The following is a 10,102-nucleotide window of genomic DNA, read 5'->3' as shown; positions in this document are numbered from 1 at the left end:
TCTCCTCAGGGTAGTCTGCAGCTTCACAGCTGAAGCTCCTCCCTTAAGAACAGTGCTTCTAGTGTATCTCAACACCAAATATCCCCAAATCCTCATCATAATCAAGCTCTCAAATTTTTCTTTATTGTCTTCCTCAATTGTATCCTTCTTCTCTAGCGATGGACAGGCTTCTCATTTAAGCCTAACATATGAGTTCCTTTTTACCTTCCTGTGCCTGTTGCCCTTCTTCTTTTCCACTGTCTCAAGGGCCCTACCCCTCCCTCTCTTCTCAGGGGGAGAAGGAAGATGAGGAGAAACTTATTCAAGCACTTCAAGGATCAGGGCTATGATCTAGACTTGGATCACCCTGCAGGATCTAGTTCACATCCCATAAGGCAGCACTATTAAATTTGCTAGCTAGGTGTAATCAGAGGGAATGCACTGCAGCCGAAGAAGGTTGGGGACATTACCAGATGAGAAACCCAACTCCACACTCCATATTCTCCTTTTTTGGCTTCATCCCACCAAACTTTGCACCCTTTTACCACACAGCACTTTCTCTCTAAAGAAAATAGTTGATGCCTTGGTGCTGTGGCAGAGATCAGTCTTTGAAAGTGTCTATTCCTGGTAGTCTCCTGCTGAAATTCTTTTCTCTGAGGGTGACGAGGCACTGGAACAGGTTGTCCAGGGAGGTTGTGGACGTGCCCTTCCTGGAGGTGTTCAAGGCCAGGTTGGATGGGGCTTGGAGCAACCTGGTCTGGTGGGAGGTGTCCCTGCCCATGGCAGCGGGTTGGAACTAGATGGTCATTAAGGTCCCTTCCAACCCAAACCATTCTATGGTTCTATGGAGGTGACCTTCACCCAAGGCCAGGAACAACTAAACCAGAGAAAGTGATAATCAACTTTGAAGGATCCAGGACACTCCTACTTTCAATTTTACATAACAGAAATCCTCTACAGATGGGCAGATAATTAATGAAGTTTCCCAACACCCCCAGACAGTATATATTATTTACCAGAAGGATAAACTGCAACCAGAAAAATGAAAAGTTCAGTAGCTGGCTCTGCTGCTTTCCTTGTAAATAAAAGTATTCCTATGGATATTTAGGGGAGTGGCATCAGGATGAGACATGCCATAGCAAGAGTCAGTGTCACTTTGGGGGTAGGCAACAGCAGTCTGAAAAACCAAGATTTGCTCTCACTAGGAAATGCTGCAATTTTTCCTTCCCCAACATAGAACGGTTTGGGTTGGAGGAGACCTCTACAGGTCACCTAGTCCAACCCCTGCAATGAGCAGGGATGCCTTCAACTAGATCAGGCTGCTCAGAGCCCCATCCAACCTGACCTTGAATGTTCCAGGGATGGGGCATCTACCACTTCTCTGGGCAACTTGTTCCAGTGTTTCACACCCCTATTGTAAAGAATTTCTAACTTATATCTAGTCTAAATCAACTCTCTTTTAGTTTAAAACCATTACCTCTTGTCCAATCTCAACAGGTGCTGCTAAAAACTTCTCACAGGCCTCCAAGAAGCATCTTTGTGTTCAATATACTGGAAGAAATATGACTTCTTACAGCAGATATATTGAGCCAGCGGCTTACAAATATGCATAATTACATTCATCTCATTAATTGTCCCTTAACATCTGTTACATGGACTGTTCTGCCTTAGATTATATAATTCCTTGCTTATTTAACATTTGAAGTGTTATACAGAAACAACCTCAGAATTACTTAGTGTTCTCTCTGCATTTTTATCAGACTTCAATTCCTTCAGTCAGCTTTGTAAATTTAATTTTAATTTGGTGAAGTCATGAAAATTTGGCATGGTGTCAAGAGATGAAAGTTTTAACACATTATATGAACACAAGTCAGATCATCCATCAGTCTCCCACAGAAGCCTAGACAGTGTCTCTCTCTGCTTGGATTTTCTTTTTTAATGGTTCTGCCTTCCATGGGAGGGAACAAAGTATTTCCCTGCATCACAAGAGTCATCTGCAGATAGACAGACCCAAGAAGTTCAATACTTTTTATAATTCTGTGAAGAGCTAAATACATCAATAAAATACTTTATGCCTCCTGCAATCCTTTGATGACTGAATTAGCTAAATGAGATTGAAATGAGTGATTTACAATGGGCCGTAATGAGAAATGAGTTCAACTGCCTTCCAAACAATTGACAGTGAATAGATCAGATTTAGCAATGTAGTGATTTAAAAGAATGCAGAAGGGAAAATTGTTCCCCTTTGATCTCAGTGAGAGTAAAGTTTCTTTAGACATGATCTGATTCCAACAAATATGTATCAAAAGGTTCCTATAATGGTGCCTTTTTTACCCCCTGAAGAAAACAAGAGCTAGTCCAAACTAAGTCACTAAAGTTTCTATTAGGAGTCTCATTTCCCATTGCTAAACAGCATGTAAAATAGGAAACTTCCCTAGAGTTCTAGAGAATAATGACAAATTACAGTGAACTTGAGTTTACAATATAAGAATTAAAAGTACATCTTAACTTTTACAGGAATTGCTGTAGATCAGAGGTACTTTCTTCACGAACTCTATAAAGACAAATACTTGTGTTAGATGTCATGCTAATTTATGGCTTAACATTGTGTGCTTATTCTGTATGCCAATCCAGCAGAGCTAGAAGCATGCACTTGGCTTTCTCATAGTTAACCACCTCACCTAAGTTAAACTACTCTCAGCAACAAGACCAAATACTCACCTGAGCATATTTGAAAAGCGATGCGTCAGATCCAAAGAGGAGGCAAGAGAGACTGAGCTGAGCCTGAGAAAGGACGTGGCCAAAACAGGTAAAGGACAGGTATTCAAAGGATGCTTCTCCATTTCACTTCCTGCGATCGCAGTCCTACGGATGCGTCGCCTACGTACAGGTCCTTGATCATGACTGGATTAAGCACCTGGAAAACTGTCATCTTAACTTGCTCCTCCATGGCCTTGCCCTGCTTGCAGGACATCTGGCTCTGCCTCTGAGCATGAAGTGGATGTAAAACGTTACCCTCCAGGTTTGGCAGGGCTTGGTGAGTGTGGATTGTAAATGCAAGCAGGTCTGGATAAATGGAAATCAGAATGAGGGCAGCCTGATATGAATCTAATGTGGCTGCACAACATAACCCAGGAAAGCAGCAGGTTTCAGACATGTACTCTGAAGAAAACCCTTTTTATTACTAGTAGTTCATTTACATTTCACACAAAAAAAACCCCTCTAGACTGCCTGTCTGCTAACAGCAAATCATATCCTGGGCTGCATCAAGAGGTGTGGCCAGCAGGTCAAGGGAGGGGATTCTCCCCCTCTACTCCACTCTTGTGAGACCCCACCTGGAGTGCTGCATCCAATTCTGGAGCCCACAGCACAAGAAAGATATGGATGTGCTGGAGTGTGTCCAGAGAAGGGCCACGAGGATGATCAGAGGGCTGGAGCACCTCTCCTATGAAGACAGACTGAGAGAGTTGGGGCTGTTCAGTCTGGAGAAAAGAAGGCTCCGAGGAGACCTTATTGTGGCCTTCCAGTGTCTCAAGGGGGCTACAAGAAAGCTGGTGAGGGGCATTTTAGGATGTCGGGAAGTGACTAAGACTAGAGGGAATGGATTAAAACTAGAGATGATTGATTGGACGTTAGGAAGTTCTTCCCCATGAGGGTGGTAAGACACTGGCACAGGTTGCCCAGAGAGGTGGTGGAAGCTCCATCCCTGGAAGATTTTAAGGCCAGGCTGGATGGGGCTCTGAGAAGCCTGATCTAGTGGGGGATGTCTCTGCCCATGGCGGGGGGTTGGAACTAGATGATCTATAAGGTCCTTTCCAACCCTGACAATTCTGTGAAATTGTCTGCCCCTGCCTATGGCCCAGAGTTAATTTTTCCCCTCACCTGCTGACACCTCTGCTGCGTGCGACGTGCCAGCCATGCTTTCACAGTGGTACGCAGGACAGTAACCAGATAAGCCTCAGCACTGGTTGCAGAATTGTTGCCTCTGACTTCTCCCATGAGACCTGACAGAAAGACCCTTCTCACACCAGTGAGAAGTGAACACTGGCTTGACACCAACTGTTGACAGGCTGCAAGAATATTGATTGTGCATTTAGCAGCAGAGCCCTAAATCTTGGCAAATGAGAATTCACGCTTTGCAATTATTTTCTCCCATTATACTGCCTCATTCTGCTACGTATATTAATTGCCTGGTTTGGTTTGCTATTTATGAGCCAGCTTCCTTTTAAGCTCAAGCTCATTCCCCTTAACTGTGTGCTTCCATAGCTTCTGCTCTGCCAAAAGGTTAAATAGATCTCATTATCCATTTCCTGCAGAGACCTAATTTCCACAAAAGGCCTTGAGCAGGACAATATGATTGGCAAGAAAGAGAATAAAGTTATGAGAAGCTGTTTCCACACTTAGCCAAGAAGCACAGACACCATGTGAAACGATGCTTCATGCAGGTTGCAGCAGCTGGGTAGAACATTCAGCCTCCTCTGGCTTGTGATTATTCTCACATCTGTCCTCTTCATCACAGCATCCTCAAACAGCACCCCTCAACACATCAACACATTAAGCAGCTCAGGATAAAAGATGGTACAAGTCAGACTGTCTCCATTTCTCGTAAACTGTTAAACATTGCACAATGCCACCTATTTAAATAGCAAGGGAGCCCCTGCTGTAGTCCTGAGAGCGGGGACCAGGCTAGAAGAAGAGGCAATCTCCTCCTCCCCTACCTAGTCTCCTGGATAAGCCTCTCAGGCAGGCCTGGTTCACTTCTTGTAAAGACATAACTATTACCTGGGGTGCCATAAGTATCACTAACAGGCATAGGGTGTCTGGCTCATCACAGCTGAGCCGCTTGGGACAACCAGATCTTCATACACAGCCCTGGTCCTCTTCAGGAGCTCAGCCCTCTTGGTCATCCCAGAGCCCACAAAACCCATTGGACCCCATATAAAATGGGAAAACAGCTGTGTTTTAAGACCCTGCTGGACGTGAAGATCGTGATGGAAAGAGGCCAAAGTATGACCTCGCCCTTTTGTTTATCCAAGGTTTACTGCCTCACACTGCAAGGACATCAGCAATTCAGTTAAATTCTCACTTCTGCCCAGGGGACTCAAACCTACACCAAGGCAGTGCCTCATTCACCAGGCCTGAGCCATTCTGGTGAGGGGACACCATCTTATTTAAGATGGCTTACTTTGCAGATCAGGGAACAAGAATCGCTGTGCCAGTGTGGATAGGAGCAAGGAAGAAGCTTTTGAGAAAGACTTGCAGCATTTCTGGAGTAAAAGGCTTGAGCATTCCCTCCCGGAAGTGGGTTCAAGCAACATTCTCTAAGACGGGAGCCACTGGCTAAGGTCTTTGCAAGCTGGTATGTTCCAGTCACAAGATGCTCTCTGTCCTTCAGCTTTCTCTGTTGATGAACTCAAGCAGGTCTATGGTTAGTATCCTAAGGATGTCCACCTGCCTTTGAAACACCAGTTCTCCTGATTGAACAAGCTTTGGATCAAGCTCTGCACAACAGACTCCTCTCTGTAATTATCCTGCCCCAAGGTCTTGCTGCCTGTGCTGTCCTGAGCAAGACGCAAAGAACAGAGGGCTGCCCTGGAGCCAGTCAAGCACTGGGACAGTATGACAGGTCTTCATCCCTAGATGCTTCCAAGATCCTACAGGACAGAGCCCTCAGTAACTCCATCCAAATGAGTGCTCATCCTGCTTTGTGCTCCTCTCCTGCTGTGGTCCATGAATCAATGGTCTAGAAGACAGTGAAAAAGTAGCTGCAACATTTTTGCTACTCTGCCTCCACAGAGGCACTGAAGCAGAAGACAATAAAAGACAGAATAATATAAGTAAAAGAGTAGCTAAAGAGTTGCCTACTTTTTAAACTAGATTTCAGATTGGAATTGTTACAGCAATGCTACAAGATGGATTGCAGATTCCACCTCCTCTTTCTAGAAGGTTTGATAAACTTTAAAAAGTTGAAAAGGGTATGGCAGCTGTGTCTGCATCCAGACAATTCAACTGCAGCAGATCTGGAAGGGGAGGATGAGAATGTGACATCCATGCTACACACATTTCAGAGGACCTTACCTCGGGTTAGCTTTAGCCTTGCTCTTTGGACCAACTTTTCCTTTGGGGGCTGCTCCTCTAGACAGTTTCCTCCAAAAGAAACCTAGTCCATGTGCACAGAAGACCCTCCAAAGCACAGCTAAAAGATAGCAAAATACATAATGCAGGTTTTTCTGGAGAGAAAGAGTTGTCTTCTTCCTAGACAGCAAGTAGTTGCAGGTAAGTACACAAAAGCATCAGTTCTGCCAGCATTTTGGATAGTCCAACATCAAAAGAAACGTGGTGCTATGTAGAATAATAATATTCAGAATGTATTACCTTGTATTCTGCTGCATTTGGCTCACTTCCACAGTATTAAACTTTTAGCTATTTTGCCAAAAAAAAAAAACCACGAAAGAGAAATAAAGAAAAAGACTTCAGTGACACTCAAATCACCATTCTGATCTCAAAGAGGAAGCTCTCCACTGGGATCTTAGAACTTCACCTGAAGTTGTTGTTTGAACTACATGCAGATTTGACCAGGGAAACAGGGTGCAGAAACATGCTTAAAAGTCACTATGAACTAATACAAAACCAAAAAAGATTTCCTGCTTAGTGTTACATACTGTACCATCCACCCACTGAATCCATCAGCAATATGTTCTTGGAGTAGCCTTGTTAGCAAGAGCTCTTGGAGCTTGTTTAAGTGTAGACAAAACAAAAGTGTAGGTAGACATTAAATCCAACCCAAAATAAGCAAGGAGCTCAGTGTCAGCACATCTATAATTATGGTGATATTTCAGTTCATTCTCTTCAAAAGCCTCAATTATTATTACTATACCTAGAAGATGGAAGGGCTTTAATAAAGATCAGGTCTTTAAAATGTCATTTTTCCCTCCCATTTGGCAACGGCACCACTCTGGTAACACATCAGGCTTCTGATTTTGTGGAAAAATTCAGCAGTTTCACGCTCCAGGACCACCATCTTGAGTTTTCTTTCCCAGTTGGCAGATAAGATGGTGCAGGAAGCTCAGCCTCTGTGAAAGAAGCATACTGCTGCTATATGAAAGGGAGTTCTAGACTCAGTAAGTCCCTGGAGACACTGGTTGTCACCAAGGCCTCTCTCAAGACATCTGAGGTCCCAGCTCACAGCCTCATGCTGGTCTCACTGCGAGCACACCCCTGCAAAGAACCACAGGCCCCTTTCAGGGGTACCCACATCACGGGTCACCTCTCCCAGATCTCCACACAGTCCAGGCTGTCGGACATCTACATAGGATGGACTAAGAGAAGGCCCAACTAAATGTTCAAGACCAGCTATTTAGATCTGATTTACACAAGTTAAGCTTGAAAACAAACAAACAAACCCAAATACAAACAGTGTATTTAAGGCCACTTCGTATTTCAGATTTTTTTAAAGAAGTCAGCTATTTACTACAAAAATAATAACAAGAGACCTCCATTTCTACTCATGTCTATATTTTAAAATTTTGAGTAAGATTTACTCAGGCTTCATAATATAAAATGTCTTTCAGGATCTTAAGTGAAGCTGCAATAAGTTGTGGTTTTCTTCTTTTTAAAAAAGAAACTTTTTTAGTTTCTACATGTTTCTAGATAAATGGCTGTCTTAAAATACTCGGCGACACCTTGATAAACATCTCCAGTGCTCTAGGTGGGAACATTGGCTGCAAATGCGCTGTATGAATCTCTACACGGTCGGAGGAGTTAGTCATCCTCTGAGTCACTGTCTGTGTTTGCTGGGACATATGCCCTGATTGAAGACATGAGCTGGTCCTGGATCTGCTTCCTGGGGTTCTCCTCGAGGTCTGTCTTGATGGCACCCGACTCGGAAATCTTCCACTCCAATTCTGAGCAAAACAAGAGAGCTATGAATGCAGGGGAGCATACCAGAAAAAAGCCCACCCTTGCTTCCCCAGCTGACTCCTCTTACCACCTTGTCATCAACATCACCAAAAGCAGGGCCCTGCTCTACTCCTCTCCCTCCTCTCCTACCCCAGGTCCCATCTCCCAACCCCACTCCAGACAAGCCCTTCCTTCACATTCACTAGTGCTGGTACAAGTTTCAACCTAGGGCACAGAGCTCAGGGTGCTGCTCTGCAGCCCACCGGTGACATCCCCAGCGTCTCCCTGCTCCCTTCACAACCATGAGTACAAAAGAAGGGATTGGTACAGAGCACTCTCCCAGGAAAAGTGAATTCCACCTCCTTCTGACCACACAAGGGCAGAAGACGGGTTTGTACATCTGTTGCCAGTGAAAGAATACTGGCCTCTTTACTGTTCTTTCCATCGCACACCAAGTTCATCACAATCAGAAATAGTAGGGAATAGACTTGGTGAGGGTCAAAAAAACTGTAGCAATTCCATTTACACATCTGAATCATGGGTATTTTTCAGGGATGTACTCTGTAAATGCAATTCACCCCTTTTTCCTGCTGCAGCATGCCCTGATTATTAGTTCCTTAGCAAGACAGTAGGAGACTCCACCGTCAGTAGTAGGCCTGTTGCTACATAGAGCAAAACTGGACTGCTTCCCAGAAGTGGTAGAAAGCCAGTACAACACATTCAGTTGAAACCTTTCTCCTAGAGCTGCTGGCAAGCCTGTCATTAAATGTCATTTCCTCCAGACTCTAACAGACTAATGAATACAACCTCGCACTTTCTTTAATCTCCAGTGGAAGTCACCTGAGCTTAGGAGGGGAAGGAAAAAATAAAATGCAGAACTTCAGTGCCCAGCATTCTAGGATGACTAAACTAAGCTGGCTCAGGCACTAAAAGAAAAAATCAATTATTTATGTGCTAAATAAGGGAAAAAGCTAACTGTATGCTCTGCTACCACTGCACACTTCAGTGCATAATTATGTAACCACTGTAGTTAAGAGTTGGCTGTTCTCGAATCATCAGTCTCCTTGGTGAGATTTTCGCCCTTCTGGCAGTTCAAGGCAGGGCATGGTTTTCTACAGCACACGCTCAGGATATTCTGTAAACTTCAGGATTTTAGTAAAAAAACCCCAAACAAACAAACACAAAACCAACCAAACAAAAAAAACAACCCTTCTTTCCATCTGACTCCAGTATAGGCAGTAACATCATTCAGCAGGGACCCTGAAATACTGCTTCACTGTAGTTCACTCCAGATCAAGATGCCCTTAAAATCTGACCTTCAAAAAGCTTGATGGCATCTGAACCACTATGCCTGTTCAGACAGCTGATGAGTATCCTTTTAACTGAAGTTAAATCCACTAGGTTACATCCGAGTTGCATTTGCTTTCCAAGAAGAATCGTTTTCACTGCTGACCTCTGTCTTCAAGCACTGCTGTAAGATACCATCCCCATCCAACCACCTCTAATCAGCAGCTTTTACTGAAGAGCTAGAGTGGTCTGCGAGACCTGCATCACCGCCCTTATCTCCTGAAGTACATCTTGCTGACGAGGCTGCATGCCCTGACCTGCCTCCAGCCTGCCAAGTTGGGCAAGGAGAAGTAGGTCTAGGGAAAACATGACCTCCAGGAAAGGTAAGAACTTCTTCCCATGGAGCCCTGTGAACCACCAAGACAGGAGCTTCATGTGTAGCCATCTCCAGGAGATGACAAGAGGAAAAGGAAGCAGCCCAATTTCAGGTTAGCAGCCCCATTTGGACAAATGGACAGGCTCTCCCTTAAAGGCTCACAAGGGGTGCAGCCTGAGTGTCAAGAAGGTACTACAGACAAAAATATGCCATCGGCTTGAAAATGGAAGAAGCAGCCCTACAATGCAATGGGCAAGCACCAGCTATCAAGAGCACAGATTATCAAATAACCGAGGGCAAGGACAGACATTTGGCTACAAGAGTCCCAAAAAATGTGCCTGGGTCCTATTTGCCTCTTAATATATTCAGGAAAATTTGTTTCACCCGAACACTTGCACATGGGTAAGATAAATATCTATATGTTGGCCTACTCATCCACTCACTGTTTGTACAATATCACCTTAATTGCATATTGTTGAGTACAAAAAAATCTAATATTTTTAGTACCTCCCTTTTCCTCTTAAGCCTCATTTTTCTCATTCCCAGCAAAGCAGTTTTGCT

The 10,102-nt window shown here is 44.2% G+C and overlaps 1 protein-coding gene across 1 annotated transcript in view; it reads right to left on the bottom strand.

Moving 5' to 3' along the window:
- Positions 1-7,594: 7,594 nt before the first annotated feature.
- PDCL3 (phosducin-like 3) overlaps positions 7,595-10,102 on the bottom strand; it is a gene marked incomplete at its 5' end in the record, with an annotated part of 5,287 nt that continues 2,779 nt past the window's right edge. Inside the window, one exon of the mRNA XM_009871362.1 lies at positions 7,595-7,883. Within this exon, the coding sequence (XP_009869664.1) occupies positions 7,741-7,883 (143 nt within the window). The remainder of the gene's footprint in view (positions 7,884-10,102) is intronic.

The sequence above is a fragment of the Apaloderma vittatum genome, unplaced genomic scaffold (genome assembly GCF_000703405.1).
Source record: "Apaloderma vittatum isolate BGI_N311 unplaced genomic scaffold, ASM70340v1 scaffold13116, whole genome shotgun sequence".
In the NCBI taxonomy this organism is placed as follows: domain Eukaryota; kingdom Metazoa; phylum Chordata; class Aves; order Trogoniformes; family Trogonidae; genus Apaloderma; species Apaloderma vittatum.
Note: the sequence above shows the minus strand (reverse complement) of the source record. Positions and strands in the feature narration are given on the sequence as shown.